This window comes from Fistularia commersonii, chromosome 27 (genome assembly GCF_037954325.1).
Source record: "Fistularia commersonii isolate RoL2024-O1a breed Wild chromosome 27, RoL_Fcom_v1.0, whole genome shotgun sequence".
Classification (NCBI taxonomy): Eukaryota; Metazoa; Chordata; class Actinopteri; order Syngnathiformes; family Fistulariidae; genus Fistularia; species Fistularia commersonii.
The window spans coordinates 2,110,715-2,128,196 of NC_141310.1; the positions used below are offsets into that span (position 1 = coordinate 2,110,715).

Below are 17,482 nucleotides of genomic sequence, written 5' to 3' on the forward strand. Positions count from 1 at the left end.
GGAAACTTCTCAGCTGAGACCGAGACCGGTGTTTTATATTCTGAATGTATGTACTGTAAGTCTGAATACATAGCTAGTGTCTCCAGAGGGCAGTTTAAAGCTCAGACGGCTTCTGTGTGTGCGTGCATGTGTGTGTATGTGTGTGTGTGTGTGTGTAAGAGGAAAACCACCAAGGTTGATGCTACTGGCAGTTGGCTATAATCATACCTATATAATTACCCGCATACACTACCACATGGGTTCCCATGCTGCCACTTAGCTTACATGGCCAGGTGGAGCCAATTCCTGAAAATCTTTTTTTATCTCCTTTTTTAGCCATTTCAGCTTTTTTTTTCCACAATAATCATGGCATATTTTTTTTCTTTGTGGACAGGAGGGAAAACCCTCCTGCGTAACCCAGATATGAGCATGCACAGCTGCAGAGGCAGGCATGTGGAAAACAGGCTTAGATCCATCCGAGCAGGAGGGGAGATCAGATACCGAGTGTCAGCTGACCTCTGACACAGGAGTCTTTAACTTTTCCGAGGGCATGGAGTAGATAAGATTTATTCTTGTTTGCGTATTGAAGTCAGAGTTCAACTGACCAAACATAAATAATAATTAGCCGTACGTTACCTGTTGAGCTCCTTCTCATTTTTCCTACATGGGAAACTGTTTAGTTGAGTTAAGAGGTTCTGTGACAATCACCAGGCAACATTTTTGGAGACAGCATTGGACATGCAGTCTTTATTTTATCTCCCGGTCACGAGAATGAAAAACGAATTTCAATGAAAGCGATTATAGCTGTGATGAAGTCAATAACATTCTCGCCTATCTTGTCGTTTTCATGGAATTAGTGCTTGCGACAAAAGCGTGAGGAACACGTATCACAAGGAACGTCGTGCCTCCTTTTCCAGTGAAAGCTATGTTGACAAAGCCAGATGTGATTTGTTATCACTTGCAAATAGCAGGCCCAGGTAAATGCGTGCGTATATCATTTATTCTGAAAATTGTGACAGGAGTGGCGGTCTGTTTCCAGTCAGACAGGCTAAACTAACATGGTTTGTTAGTTTGGCCGTTAAAATTGTTTACACACACAATCTGGTCACGGAGTTTTATTAACTCTTGAGAAAAACACTGTGATTCATTTCAGACTTTTGTTTATTCATCACATGTGAGATTTTAAGCTTGCACTAAAGCGTCGCAGCCTGAATGCGACCAACGTCCGCCGCACCGGGTCCAAACTGCGAGGAGAGCAGGCGCAGGTGGTTTTCCCGGCCCATTGTTACGGCACCTGAACGCGGCCAAACAGGTACATAAAGCATCATTTCTCATGTTGAGAATCTCGCTATGACGCAAACCTATGACGCCGCATCTTCCCGACAGACGACGGACCACGGCGAAAGACCGTTTGTGTGCGCCCTCCCCTCAGCAGATATCAACTCAGGGATACAGTAGGCGGTTATGATCTTGTGACCCTTAATATGTGCTGAGAGGCCCGACAAACAGATGACACGGGGCTATTCATCGCACTCTAAAAGCTCTGATCGAGCTTCCCTTTAGAAAGATGCCAAACAAATGTTTCCGAAAGAAAGAAATAAAAAGAGTAGTGTTGGCCTATTTATCGGGAAGTCAAGTAAATTCCTGAGAGCGGTGATGATAGTCTATGAACTCTGTCGCAGTCACTAAACATCGGGAAGTAGTCTAGTAGAGCGGATCCGAGAGACGCCTCAGAGACCGGGAAAACTGAATTTTCAACCTGATAATGGAGCTATTTAAAAACTCAACAGATCACCACTCATCACACTTAGTGCTCTGGGGAATATAAACATTTTTGTTTAGACATTCCACCATATGTCTACCTTAATGGCAGAAACTGAAGGGATGGCGGCGTAATTGAGTACAATTCATCCTCTGAGGGAACACGATCTGTTTGAAATTTCATCGCCTAAGTAGTTGGGTCACATCCCCCAACAGCCAAGGTGCTAATACGACTAAAACCAATTCACTTGAAGTCGACATCATTGGGCGCTTAACCCATCTGTGACTATAATACAGAACAATTGTAGAAAATGTTGAATGCAGCGGCGCATTGGATCAGCAAACCTGCCAACATAATAGGATGGCGCTGAGCAAAGCTGTTTACATTTGACAAACTTGCCAATGCATATTCATGGCCCTGATATACATGCAGTGAAGTTTAATTACCTGTACCATCACTGATGTCAGCCTAAAGGGGAATTTATGTGACTTTAGTGCCAATAATTAACATCCGTCGGTTTCCTGTACCAATTACTCAACACGTGGGGTCGCGGGGTGCCGGAGTCAATTCCAGCCAAGACCAAGGAAGACTAAGGGGTTGATGCCGGACGACGTCCAGCAGATCACTCAGCTGATATGCCGTACATCAACAGGCCACCTTTTGCTCGCAAGATTGAAACCCGACAGTTGAGTCTCCACTCCCACCGACACTCTCCTTCAATGAGGTGAGAACGCCGACCACAGCGCTCTTTAGTTTTTGCCAAGCACACATTGCAATCACATGGCATGTCTGACACAAACATTCAGCCGGTCAGATGAACAGCGACGTGAGCGGTTGCATTCCGCATTTCCCTTGTTTTCTGTCTGTATACACTGGCCAGGCTCAAGTGCAACGTGCACTTTGGGTCAAAAGTATACAGCTATTGTACTACATTATTACAGATACCTGTCACAAAAAATAGTAACATACTAAGAAATCTAATTTTCCTCCCTTACTAGACAGCTCTGATTAAGTTGCCTGTCGTATTTTTTCCCCCGTGATTAGTCCATAATAAATAATCCATACAAGGGTAATAACCATCCCATCGCCGGATTACCACACGCTACTATTTGAATCTATCGCAATACCGAGCTCTCGTGAGCATAAACGAAGGGGAGCCTTGCAACAGTCTGGAACCAGGAAGAGTGATGTTAGACGTTGTTCACTTTGGTTCAGCTAATCACACCAGGACTATCTGGATGTGTTTGCGGCATGAAAAATCAGGAATGAGCTCCTTTATTGTGACGCTGAATGAACAAGCGTCCCTTTGAGCATATCTGGTGATAGGCCAGGCTCGCAACACACAAGAATCCGCTCAATAGCTTGGTGTTGACAGTCCTGTCCGCGGAGACTGGACCAGGTTTGATCCTGACAACAGAGAATCTTTTGAGAGATAAAGATTATTGAATCAAGTCTTTCTATCGACTCGGAATTTGCTAAGTTGCGTTGTGTAAAAGACTGGCTGTGGTCATTCATCGTGCCATTGTCAAGAGAAGGAGTTCTCTTGACAGGCGGAAAACGTGACAGGCCGCCACCCAGGTCCATTTCTACTTCCTGACTGCGTAACAAAAAATATCTCCAGACAAAGAAGTCACCACATTCCTAAGATTTTAATGAAAATTCCATTATTTAAGCGAATTGTATTATAAATGTGACCAGCAGCAATGCCTCTCTATGTCGTAGACAGCAGAGGTCCCACTATTAACGTTGACACGAGAAGCAGAACTCCAGTTCACTGCTCCGAATAAAATTAAATTACAATTATTTATTCATTCCTCATCAATACCGCTTATCCTGCACTGAGGCCCGCGAGGGACCGGAGATTATCTCTGCCGGCACCGGGCGAGAGGCGGGGGACGTCCCGGACCGGTCGCCGGTCGATCACAAGGCCACATACAGACACACAACCATTCACTCTCTCATTCAAACGACATTTAGAAACATACAAACATTCAATCTCTCATTCACACAACAGCGTGAGGAAACCAAGGAACCTGAAGGATTCATAACATGTTGTTAATGTATTGTTAAATACACTAAACTGTTATGAATGAATGGATGGATGGATGGATGGATGGATGGATGGATGGATGGATGGATGGATGGATGGATGGATGGATGGATGGATGGATGGATGGATGGATGGATGGATGGATGAATGAACACCTTTATTGTCATTACTTAGTAGTACGGTGAAATTTGCATTGCTGCATTTCTTACGGTGGCAAGAAGAAAATAAATACCCATTTGCTCAGCTGCACGTTGCCATAGTGATAGGACCAGTGTATTCTATTGAAAGAGGCAAGGACACATTCGGGAGATTCCTAATAAACTTTGGTTCATCATCAAAATAATCAATTTGCTGTCACTTTGTTTTCATATCATGAGGGAATGAAGATTCTGCCATGTGTGGTCAATAAATGATTTGTGTGAGGAATGAAATTTGTAGGAAATAAATACTATCTCACCAGTCGGGACAACAAATTTAAAAATGTGGAAAACCTGAGAGTTATCCACGTCAATGTGTAGAATTCTGGTCAAAAGAGGGTTTTTTCCTCCTGGTAATGTTACCTAGGGTAATGTCTGCATCCACTGCAAACAGGACAGAAACAAACACAAAATGGCTGCAATACAGCAATTAACAAAACATAAATTACCATGTTCTATCCACATTTTGCACATGTTACACAACAAGTGGCAGCTATATTGCGATCCTCATGTAGACGCCCGGCTACAAAATACCTTTCTTCAACTTTTCTGGTGAGCATCACAACGTATTATCTGTTATATAAAGAAAACATTTGGCTTTTCTGGCGCTGAGGTCATTGGGAAGATGAAGGATTGCTTCACATACCAATAAAGTGCGGTCATTAGTAGAAGACTGCAAGATCATGAGCTACATATGAGTGTCAGAAAAGCACTAGTTATCCCCCCCCCCCCGGGAATACCGTGTTACCGGTTACCCTTGTCAGTTGGAGACTCGCAGAGACGAAAAAAAATACCCATATGTGAAATTTAGCTGGGGAAGGGGATGAGAAAAGTACCAATAATAAGATTACTCAAATAATACTCCCGCTCGGAGTGTGAAGTCACACATTCTGTCCCTTCTAGCAATCCCCTGGAGTTTACACACACACGCTAATGTGGAAACGTTACCTCTTTGTGAAAGGGAATGACATAAAAACTCTGTTGGTTTGATGCAGTCATAGTATTGAGGCCCCAAAATAACACGAAATGAGGGAGAACTCAATCATCAGAAATTAAAGGAGAGAGAAAAACTTACTCACTTATTTCATAAGCAATGGTCTAATCTTAATTGAGATGTTTAAAAAAAAAAACATAGAAGCTTGACTTCCAGTGGTACACTTGTCCCTGCCTGCAATAAAATTAGTGATATTCTATTTAGACAGGAAAGTGGGATTTTAATAAGCCATGATGTAATGATTGATGTGCGAACACACATACGATATCTATTTCTGATTCGTTACGAAAAGATTCGGTACGAAAAACTCAATATTCATACGATCAAACACAAGGGTCAGTCAAAGTCGAGATTTATTGAGTCGAACACAAGATTCATTAAGTCAAACTTCAGATTCATTCATTCCAAGTCAAGACACAGTAAATCAAAGTTCAGATTTGTTAAGTCAAGCTCAAGACTTAATAAGTCAAACTGTAAAACACAAGATTCAGCAGGTCCAACTTAAGATTCAGTCAATATTCATTAGATAAAACTCAGTCAAGTCAAGAAGTCAAGATGCGTAAGTCGAATTCGTGACTCAATAAGTCAAACTCGAGTTTCAGTAACTCAAACTCAAGATTCGCTAAGTCAAACACGACATTCAGCAAGTCAAACAGGAGAATCGTTGGTCAAACTCTAATTTCATGAGTCTGACTCAAGATTCAGCAAGAAAAAACACAATAAGATCAGCACAAACTTAAGACTCTGCAAGTCAACGTGAAGATTCGTTAAGTCAAACTCAAGATCCATCAAGTCAAACTTAAGATTCAGTAAACTCGGTACATAAAAGACAGAGAGATTCAAGATACAATGAGTATGTGCGTGTGTTGGGGGGGGGTCGCTTATTAAATCGTGCAGTAACGGTAATAGCAGCATAATCCACGCATTCTTTCACGGTTCTATCTCCCTCAGGACAAAGCACCCACGCCACCGCCGGGGGTGGCGTGGGTGGAGGCTGCTTTCCGCCTGTTGTGAGGTTTCCAAACTAATTACAATCCGGAAACTCGGTCGACATTCGTCCCTCCATGGAGATGAAAAACAAAAGGGGGAGAAGAAGAAGAAGAAGAACCAAGAAGGAGTCAGATGTTCGACCGTGTCGCTCCATCGTTAAACGCGTCCATGACCAAATATGGTCACGTTGACGCACAGATCCGCACTTTAACGCGCCTCCGGAGGAACTTTTCGACACTTCGGGACGGTTTCCGGCGCTCGTCCCGGTCTCGTCGCTTTCACTAGCGCTACCGTGTGACAAAAAAAAGCGGCTTGGTCGATTTGGTTTTTTTTTTTATTTTCTTTCTTTTCTTTTCTCTTTTTTTACCTCCGAACTCCCGCTCACGTCCATGGCTGCGGGACACTTGCGGATTATAATCCCGTCGTGACGCGCCAAATCCCGCCGGTCCTCACGGCGTCCGGATACCTGCCGCTCTCTATCGGCTCCCTGGCCGAGGCTTCCCAACTCTAAACCGGAAAAAAAGAAAAACACTCCAGCCTGCCGCTGGCTGGAAGGCAGGACTTGTTGCCATAGTAACGGGTTGTTTGCCCCCCGCTTTTGTTAGGATTCAGCCCAATGTCCTCCTCTCTCTCTCTCTCTCTCTCGCTCTCTCTCTCTCTCTCTCTCTCTCTCTCTCTCTCTCTCTTTCCCATTCTCTCTCTCTCCTTCTGAATATTTACAAGATAAACGTCTGTTTATGGGCTGAAATCATGTTTGCTGCATCATGTCATGCATTTCTTTCGAATCTGGTTGTCTTCTTGTGCAAATGCCCTTGGGAATGTTTCACTACTTCTGGGTAATAATTGAGCAGAAAAACGCTGACAGCCTGCTTTACTTTTTCATTTCTACTCGTCTCCCATTATGCTTTACGCCACGTGATGCTTAAACAAATACTTGTTTTCCCAAAGTAAATAAAATCCCGGTTCCTGCTCGTTGACGTGCGAGTATTGTACGTAGGGATTTATCATCGTCTTTTCAGCCTCGCTGTGATTTTTGACATTCTTTTATTTCGAGTTAGATTCTTGTCAGAGCGGTGAAATAAATCCAGATATCCCCCCAGCGCCAGTGTTGGCCGCGTCATAGTGTGAAGTTGCATAACATATGCATTAATAACACTTTAAACTGCTTCTCGCCTCGTTCATCTCTACAGAGAGATCCTTCTCTAGCTCTCTGGTGTTATTTTATGATAAATAGTGTCAGTACTTCTCACAAGTGGTCACTAAAAGTGAATGAATTTCATATTTGGAACTCCAAAAACCGTTACCCCTCAACTTTCCTTTTCTTTTAAGAGCAATTTGATAACGTAAAGTGCGCAAAAGTGTCCCTTAAATCGGCGCGAACGACAGCTAATGTGACGTCTTCTCATCCCGATCCGACGGTTGCGCATTAACAGCTGGCTTCCGCAAACAAGGATGAGAACTCAATAATATATCAATTTAACACAAACAACTTATCAGCATATTAATATCACTTCAAGGGAGCGATGGCGTTCTTTTCTTTTCCATCCAAAGTTTATTTTTCGTGGGTAAATAGATAAAAGACCAGATAAGTTACAACAGTCCACTGTCGGTTCCTCGTCGCTGCCGCTTAGAACATCTTTGCGCCATGTTAAAGGATTCCTCGTCCATAAAAGCCGCCTGATTCATCCTCTGCGGTCGCTTTATCGTCCCGCCGACTCAGGGACAGAGGAAGCCACAAAAACCACGCCATCGATCATGGCAGGAGACACGTATGAGTTGGCAGGAAACGTGAGGCGGAGCGACGGCCTTTCGGGGTTCCATACTGGTTGTCTTTCCCCAAACAAATGACAGAGGGGCCCGGAATTCCTCTCCTGGGATGTTTTACCTCAAACCGAACCAACGTCGCGGGGACGGCTTCTGGATTTCACTCTTGAAAACGAGCTTCCTTTTTGAAAATCAAAAACAGCCGTGCCTTTGGCGGACATGGAATTCCCAGTGAGGTGAAATCCTTACATGTGTGACACGGCCTCCCCGAAGCTCCTATCTGAAACACTAAGTCGAGCTCGGATTCTCACGATTACCCCGCTAAAGCCGACAAACGCTCACCAAATCAAATTAAATAACAGAGCCTTCGGTGTGTTTGTTTAGGATTTCCCGCAAAGCCAAAATCCTTAGATATTCAAAGGGATTATTCCGCATAGCTCTGAAGATTTTACCACCTACACTCCAAAAATGCACCGTAGCACCTTCCCCGCCTCGTGAACGAACTCTGGTCCGAAGGGCGGAAGACCATTTGGAAATCTTGAACCTGTCTGAGAAAACCCGATGCCGATATTCATTTACAAAACGGCATTCCGAGTCTAAACACGGGCTCTTCAACCGAGCCGCCGTCGCATTGCTCCTCTGGAGACGAGCGAGAACAGAACAACAAAAGGGTGGAAAACCTGCTATTTGTCCGGTGTAACTTTTTAGTCACGGAAAACACCTGGTTGACTGTAAAACGTCTGTTAAATAAGCAAATGGCAGTCACTGGCCACAGCCACGACACGCCGCTTAAATCCAGGTGAGAAAAAAAAAAAAAACTGAATCCCTTGCACCTCAAACCGCACCCACAAAATTGCCAGCAACCCCAAAATCACACAGAAAACAAGCATCCGCATAAACCCTGATATTCGTGATTCGCTACAATAGATACGCTACAATAGATAGAACGATAGCTCGAGTATGTAAAATCAACCCAATGGTTCGGTCGATATCCATACTTATTGTCCTGGGGGCGGAGCCTATCCCAGCCGCCGTCCGGCGAGAGACGGGGTTCAACCTGCACCGATCGCCGGTCGACACTCATTCACTCCAATTTAGGGTCTCCGGTGAACCTCTTGCATGTTTACGGACTGAGAGGAAACCCTCGCAGACAACATGGACTCTGCACAGGAATCGGACCTTCTTGGAAGTACTGACCACTGCGCCACCTTTGAATTTAAATGCATTACAAAAAGTATTTTTCCCCTTCGATCTAAATGCTTCCGAAAACCACCAGTATTGATGATTATAAAAATATACATTTATTTCCCCCCTTAACACTTTGCATGTACATTCTGAAGACTTCCAACTGCTCTCTCTACTGGTTTATGGTATCACTACTAAGATAAGATAAACTTGATTGATCCCCAACGGGGAAATTCCATTATCACAGCAGCGTAACAGTTATAATGTCAAAAAACAGAAAAATAAATATGAATATAACATAAATAGAGAGACAGAAGATAGCAAGACATCCATGAATAAATAAACAGCTGCAACAGCAACAACATCTTGAGGAAAACTTCAGAACAGAGAATTACGTTTCCAGAAATCCTTGGCAAACGACGCCGTTATCGCACCTATGTTTTGGGAATGACTCGATGTTTCTTTGTATTAAAAGTGGATTTTTTCTTCTTGCGTCACTCCAGCAAACGCATTGCTGGTTTTCCTGGATGGCTCAAACCAGGATGCTGTGTCATGTTCAACCATCTAACCAACAAACCCTCCCCTCCATCTCAGTCACACTGAAACACTTTGAATCCCAGACGTTTCAAATGTAACAATTCCTCTTTAACGACAACACCCCAAACGCAAGGACGTTCCTTTCTGGCCTCTTTGTACAATTATTTCAGCCTTGAAGGTGACCACAGCGTGCATGTGTGTGTGTTTAATAGAGGATAAGAGTGTGTGTGTGTGTGTGTGATGGGAGGGTGGGTGATTAAAGTGAAACTTGCTGAGACAGAAAAAATATATTGAGAAAGGCCCTGTGGATGTAGAGGTGTTGCAGAGGCTATTTGCAAAGACAAAGGCGCCACCTGTAGGATAAAACCTGTAACTAAAGCTCTTGGCTCGGAGGGGGTCGGGTTTTTTTCCCCCCTTGAACTTTAGAAATGTTGCTTCGAAGCACAAACACGAATAAAAGTCGGCCTCGGGTGGAAAAAAAATCTAACATAATCCTGTTAATAACTTATCTATCTGACATTCCCAAGGAGGGGTGGGGGTTCGGCGCTCATCTTTTTTATGTTTGCACATCTGTCACAGATGCCCCGAGGAAAAAAAAAAAAACGAATTCTCTTTTTAAGAGTTAACAGTTGGTAAGATTTGCACATCTGCAGCATTGAAAGGAGAGAAGAAACACCTACCCGCTCTTGCGTGTCGCTGCCGTGTTCCGTTAGGGATCCATTCTTCAGCAGAGACTGTCGTTCTCTCCCTATGCAGAGCTGATTTCTTTTTTTTTTTCCCTTTTTTTTTTTTTTGCTTCGGAAAAATAGTCTCCTCCGTAAAGCTGCAAAGAAAAGGAAAAAAAAAAAGAGGGGGGCTGGAAGGGACCGCACAGGAAATGGTGACGCAGCGCTTTGTAAATCACTGCGATGGGTGATCGGATTATTTCGGAGGCGGCCCGGAGGACCGATGCGGCTCTCTGGTCAAACTGGCCTGGGGTTTCCAGATGTTGTCCAGACGGGGGGGAGGGGGGACAGTTTCTCCCTCAATGGGGTGAAACGGAACATCCTCGTCGGGGAGGCTCGGATAAACACTCACTGCAGTGCACAGTTAGTGGAAAAACTCACCTACAAGTCACTTCTTCATGTGTTGTTCTTGGGGTTTGTGGGGGGTCTGCTGGTGGACATCTCTCCGATTTACTTGGAAGAAAGAGAAAAACTGCATCTGAATGTACAAACGGAAGAGTTATTTTCACTTATTTTAGCCTCCAAATACAAGTGATAGCGTTACAAGGAGGTTTCCAGGGGCGGACCTTCACTGTCTGGGGGCCGAGGGGCACAAGCTTCATCCACACTACCCACAACTGCTCACACACAGGGGAAAAAGATCTAAAACACTAAATTAAAACCGGATTGATGTCAGCAGCACCTGCAAAGTGTAGATGCTTCCCGGTGGTCAGTTGTGAAAGGCTTGCGAGTATCTCATTTTAAAGATATGTTGTTCTTGTTATTCTAAACCAAGAATATCAGACTTCCAAAACCATCGCTTTGTTACACTCAGGGTCTTTTTATCCCTATTTTCAGGTTATTTCATTTTCATCCTTATTACCCAGCAACATTTTGCTGATTCCATTATCATCAATCCAACTTCTAATATTTCCTTTAACATTATCCGTAACAAATCGTTCTTAAAGACATGTCCAATTATTGGAATTTATGTGGCTGAAAGTGAAACTGGCTGATAGTGTAAGAGTGTGCATGTTCAGAGACAACTCAGTGTGTATCACATACAGATGAGAAGTATCGATCACAAACGTACACGAATCACAAATATCACATGAATTTATTTCAAAGGTAAAAGGTCACATATGCAACAGGTAATAACACTTTCGTAGCAGTGGCTCTGGAATCTGCTCAGCTGAGCTCCTAACCGTGCTCAGAAGAACGCCACCCTAGTTTAGACGATTAATCCGTTTACCGAGGGAAGCTCCGCTCCCGTGCAAACCAATAGAGAAGTGATATGTATCTTTTTCGACCTGACTATTTAAGCCAAGTTTCTTTTCATTTTAAACTTGCAGATGGGTGTGTGCATTGCGTTTCAGGACTAGCACTCTGTGGAACATCCCATGTAGTGTGTGTGTGGGGGGGGGGCTTTTTCACCACTACAACTATCTTTTTAGGCTGTTAAAAGAGGGCACTGAGTTTTAATGTGGTCAACGGATGAAGATGAATAGCATTTTTATTACAGTATGACATCACCGAGATATTGTATCTATGCAACAAGATCCGGAGGAGCTATTATCAAATATCCAACTTAATTAAACACAGCGCAGAGTTAAAGTTGGAAAAAAAAACAAAAAACGTCTGAGAACACGTTTGTAAAAGATTCGATAGAAAACATGCGTCTCCAGAGTGGATGAAAATGTACAAGTTGGAAGTTTGGGTTTTTAACAAGCGTATCAAACACCACCTGCAGCCACAGACGCTCGACCCGGCATACTGTTTCGTCTGGCGTCTGTTTGCCACGACCGTTCCGCTCCGCTTGCCAGCGACCCGCTAAGTCGGCAGCCTCGTGAGTCGGAAAGCCGGACAGGGCCGAACTCTCCGTCTTCTGGAAACGCATCTTAAGACTTGTCACTCGAACGCATGTCGAAATAGCTTCAGCGTGCTCTCCTGCAGTGCTCGCGGACTAAATGGTCTACTTCTAATCCACAGATTCACAAAAAGTGAGATACAAACCACAGATAAGTAAAAGGAAAAGATACAAATCAAGGGTTCTGTCACAGTGGGGTTTTTTTCTGTTTTGTTTTTTGTTTTGTTAAGATTTGAAGATGTTACACGACAGATTAGCTGAGAACAACGTGGCGGTCGAACACCGACTTCCTCTGCTCCTGGACCTGCCTCCTCCAACGCTGCTGAGCGTGCTCCACTTTGTTTAGCATGTTGGGCCGAGAGTGTGAGCGAGACAGGACGTTGTGAGCGTTTGCAAACGGTTGCTGGTCCTGAAGACGGGGAGAAAGGAGAAAAATGCATCAGTCAAGGTGGATCTTGAACCTGTATTTAAAACTTTCAACGAGGCAGACCAGTTTTGTGAGGGGAACGGATTAGTCTTGCGTTTCAGATATCGCCCCCGGTGGCTGTTTTGGGCATTTAATTGCGTCAGCCGCTGAAACAGGAAGAGGTCATTACCACCGTCTGAGCGCTCTTTTCTGCCGGCATCATCTGTAACTTACACTGTTTATTTGTCATAAAAAGAAACCGCAGTGTCAGTCCGGGAAAAGGCGACATTTAATTTAATGACTTTACTCACTGACCATCTGTTTTCTGTGATATGTTTTGGTTATATTTATATCCATGTTAATCCATGTTTTTCAAATCAGATACATATTCATAGGATCATTGCTGCCAATCAATATTATGCTATGTTTTTGTGAACATTCAGCTCGTCTACGTAATATCAGAAGATTGAAATAATAACATTTATATGTTTATCTCGGCGGAGAGTGTTGAGCTGTCCGTAAAGCTACGTATACTTTTGTGGGGATGACAGTTCGTGAGGACAGTACAAGTACATTTCAGAGACTCTTGAGATCGTGTGTGCCGTCTCTGCCCAGATTGAAAATAAAATATAAAGTGAAAATATAATGCTTTTGCAGTCGGTTGTAAATCCGTTTCAGTCCATGCTCAATCTATCGGTCCCAGTGTCGTAAACGGTAAACAGATAGATCAGAACTTCAGAGGAACAGGAGTGGCTGCAGCGCCTCGTGCCAAGGAGAGGCCGACCTTTTCTCTGTGCCGTTTGTTGTTTGGCAGGGGATTTTTCATCACTGCAAAGCCTCTTGTTTATCTCAGATAAACTAAACATTACAAGCTTGCTATTTCCTCAAAGAAAGTGACGCCCGAATACTTGGGTGTATGCAAGTTCTGGTTGAAAAAAAATGAAAAACGTTCAAGTTTTGTTTTCAGGCTACTGAGTCAGTTGGCGTCTGTTTGTGTCTTTTACGTAGATCACGCTCGAGTGTCTTGGGGCTCTCTCAGTGACCTCTTCACCGTCCTGGGCTGCTTGCAAGGCTCAAAATATTGGCATATGGCCTCTATTATTTGCCATTTTCTGTTTCAGGTAAGAGCTCATTTACCAAAAACACTTCACGCACGTGTCTCGTCCGTGTGTCTCGTGTTTTTACAGCAAAAGTATTTTAAGAGAAGGACCTCTGATGAATGACCTCCTCAGGACGGACGCTGCCAGTCAAAACACAAACCCGGTCTCTCTTCCAAAAGCAACCACACTTTGGTTTGCTATTATCTAAATTGCTGTCCTGTGAAAGGGGATAGTGTTTCTTCTCTTTTTATACATTGGAAAGTGGAACGATACTTCTGCTTCATTTAGCAATCACACAGTTTCCCCTCTTAATTCTGTTGGGCCAAAAGGATGGCTTTGCACTGGTTTAAAAACACTTCATATATTTGCAATGCACTGTTTTGTATTGATTTAAGGAGCATGGTACTCCAACTGCACTGGAGACGCAAACTAAAAGCACTTTGTGGTTGTCGTCACGTCCGGGTCTCCATCGGCGCTCTGGTTTCATGACCGTACACACAGCAGTGTGAGGGGAGAGCGGTCAAACTTAAGCGCACGACTTCCCGGCTGCTGTCGGGTGCCTCTGACTTCTAATGCATTACCTAGAGAGCCCTCCAACATTTTCAAAGCCATCTAATACAGATGTAGAAAGCATCGCTAAATCATAACATCACTTCCACTGTCCACATTATTATCTCATTGGACTGCTGTTGATAGGAAGTAAGCTGCTTCAAGCTCATTCTGAGACTTTTATTCCTTTGGGACCAATAAAGTTTGGATGTGATAACTTCCACATGGTCTTGAATACTGATACATATGTGGAAAAGATTTGGAAAAACCCATTCCAGAGAGGAACAGAGAACTACCTCTTTTGACCTTAGTTTAAATGTGTAAATAGAACCTCCATAAATCTGATATATATTTCCTGGAAATAATTTAATGACTTAACTTCAGTCGTTTATTTATCTTTGCATGCTTCTCGTTCTCTCACTGTATCATGTTAACAGTCATAGTCAAATGTCTTTTTCAGGCCTTTTATCACATACTTGACATCAAGCTGGCTGTTGTCACTGTAAAGTAATGGGTTAAATGTTGCTCCTTGGAAACAGGATTAAATCATGTTTCATTATGGGTCAAAAAATTGAATTTATGCGTGTCCTATGCTTGTTTGTATAAAAAGACAGTAGTATAATCTGTCTCCTCAGGACAAGGGCCAAAGCAATAAAAATACATATAATAATAATAATAATAATAATAATTCCACAACTACTAATGATAATAATAAAGATGGCACGTACCCCAACATCATCATCACTTTGGATTAGCTGCGAGTGTCCAAAAAGACGCCTCCTCAGCATGGGCTCCAGGAGCGTCAGGTAGACCATATAGAGAAGCAGCAGGCCCAAAATGGACAGGTACATTATAATGGTAAACTAAAATAGAAGGGTAAAAACTCATTAGTTACTCATTGAATTCAATTTTGCTTCTATCAATGTGCAGACAACATAGCCTGTGAAAACAATGTATTTTTTGACATCCAATTTTTCACATTTTCACTCATTTTCCACAACACGAACAACCATTTGCTGTTCTTTCTGTTTTACATCACTGTAAATGGTATACTTTAGGTTGTAGGAAATTACAAGATCAAATCATTGTATGTCACAAAAAGCGACCATTTTTGTTTCAGCCATTAGTATACTGTAACATTTAAAATGTTTTAAAATGTGCAATAATAAAAAATATTCATAAGTTGGCAATTCACTGATTCACTTTAGTTCATTGTCGCATACTGAATGTGGAACCAGAGAGAGACTACACCTTCGAGAATTCACGGGTTAAGTAACTGTTGTTTATTCACAGCGCCTTAATTTCTCAAAACATTTGTGCAAAGTACATTGGGACTCTCCGCCTTGTGTCTGAGTCTAAGTAACTGAGAAGTGGACACTCTTGGAAGTGACGTACCTTAATAGTTCCCGAACTCCTCTCCTCATATTTACACTCGCAACGTAAACAGTATGCCTCCACATCTTTTCCATCAACGGGCATGGGTTCGACAACGTGGAGGCAGTTACTACAAAGACAAAAAAAAAAGGCTTTTCAAACAGGCTTAAACAGTTTTAAACGTATGCTGTCACATTGACAAAGTATGACATACCAGTCCTTGAGGGACACATTTTGGTTGTAAATCTGACCCGGAATGTCTCTGTATGGTGGACAGATGCACTTACAGCGGATGTCCTCAGAATTCTGTAAGAAATTGGTCATTAATAGTGTTATAATATCGTGCTGTTAATTATTTTTTATTCACATAATACGTAGTGCAGTGCCCTATTCAGTTTGAGGGGAAGGCACCCTTTCAGGAAATTCTGGATGTAATGGGATAAATGTAGCAAGTGCAAACCTTGACGAATAACTAGAAATACTTAAACGTGTAAATCTTTAGTCGTCTAAGAGAACATTTCGGCTCAAACGCTGTGCGACAAAGCAAGTGAAAACTGAAACCTTCTCCCACACTCGTTAAATAAGGTGAGGTCAAATGTTTGCTGTCACAGTGTGTCGCCTTATAGCAGCCTGTTTGCTTGTTATCTGTAAGTTATAAAGAAATTGTCTCTCTGAAGCATGTCACTGCCTGTGACCTGTTCACGTCACAGTCCTCGCTCAGTATAAGATTCGATGCCGCTGCTTATTATGTGAAATCGTTTTGTTTTTCGTGTTAAGTAGCAGATGGAATCGTTTTCACAACCGGCAACTGTATTTGAATAGCTGCTAGGTATGCACACTGTAATTAACTGGTGGCACAAATAAAGGTAAATACTGGAAGGACAGTCACCAGACAAAACTACAGACGCCATTAACACCCACCATAGTCATTGTGACCTGATATAAACTTTAAAAATGCAAATGAGTGCATCGGAATATGCATTTGAACGAGAATCCACACGCTATCGTCCTTTAAACACAGCATCATATGCTAGTATGCTAACCTAGCGTTGGCTAGCTTTAGCCTTACCTTCGCTGTTACTTGGCAAAACAGCAGAAAAGACGCCACAATAAAAGACTCCAAAAGAAGCAACGGCTTCATCGTCAAATGACCGTCAGCTTCTAAGCAATAAACGTTAACTTGTTTCCCCCGAGAAAGTCTAGGTATTTCTAACTAATGATTGCATTACTCGTGTAGCAATGGGGATAAACAGCTTCGACAGCTGACTTGAGATTTCCGGTCCGGAGATGGCGATTCATTTCCGCATACTGTATTCAATCATTAATGCAGACATTTCCCGCCAGAGAAATTATAGCGCCCATTTCCAATAAAAACGCAATTCTATCAATTCAAACAGCGATAAGTGGATAATACTTTTTTCAAGGGTATAATAATTCATAACCAATGTGTTTTGATTGAAATCGGCAAAGTCATTGAAGACAAGACTCCGCCCGCCGGGTCATAATTAAGTACAAAACACCCGTGATCCGCCGTCATGTAGACGGCTGATCTTATGATTTCAGCAGAACACATAAATGAGGTCAAATAGACTTTCATTTACATTTTGTGGTCCAGAAGAAACTATATGGCACTCAATAACAGCTAGGTTTCTGAAATGTTCTGCTCCTGTTTTGATTTATCTACTTTTGTATGTTTCACACTAGGCTCCAGTGTTGGGGATATAATGGATGGATATTTTAAAGTTATCTGCCACTCATCGTAACAATTACTTTTTTTTGTAAACTTATTAAAGAATAAGCAAGTAATCCCCCCGAACAATTTAAGTTAAAGACATTAGGGGTTAAAAAAAAAAAGTTTGGTTCAAGTGCCACATACATTGTGTAAAATCAGTCAGAGCTATCTGAAAGTTTGGCAAGAAATTGACAAATCAGAAAGTAGTTATATTAACAAAAACAAAGAAACTGCATAAAAATGACAATGGGTCTGATTATATTTTTAAAATTACACATTTGAAAGACAGTTT

General features: G+C 42.5%; 2 protein-coding genes across 3 annotated transcripts in view; both read right to left on the reverse strand.

The window, feature by feature from the left end:
• The window catches only part of dennd2b (DENN domain containing 2B), a 45,823-nt gene extending 35,556 nt beyond the window's left edge, over nucleotides 1-10,267 (reverse strand). The window contains exon 1 of one of the 2 annotated variants that reach the window (XM_086174627.1): nucleotides 10,139-10,267. The gene's annotated coding sequence lies outside the window, so the exon portion shown is untranslated. Of the gene's footprint in view, nucleotides 1-6,339; nucleotides 7,321-10,138 lie in introns of those variants that run through there. The other variant, XM_086174626.1, reaches the window with a different exon arrangement.
• A 993-nt stretch (nucleotides 10,268-11,260) lies between these two features.
• Nucleotides 11,261-16,757, reverse strand: tmem9b (TMEM9 domain family, member B). The gene is made up of 5 exons (XM_086174629.1): nucleotides 16,528-16,757; nucleotides 15,673-15,764; nucleotides 15,480-15,588; nucleotides 14,813-14,947; nucleotides 11,261-12,438 (listed from the first exon to the last, which is right to left on the reverse strand). The coding sequence occupies exons 1-5, from the start codon at nucleotides 16,597-16,599 to the stop codon at nucleotides 12,283-12,285; spliced, it is 564 nt and encodes a 187-aa protein (XP_086030755.1). The 5' UTR covers nucleotides 16,600-16,757; the 3' UTR covers nucleotides 11,261-12,282.
• Nucleotides 16,758-17,482: the final 725 nt, after the last annotated feature.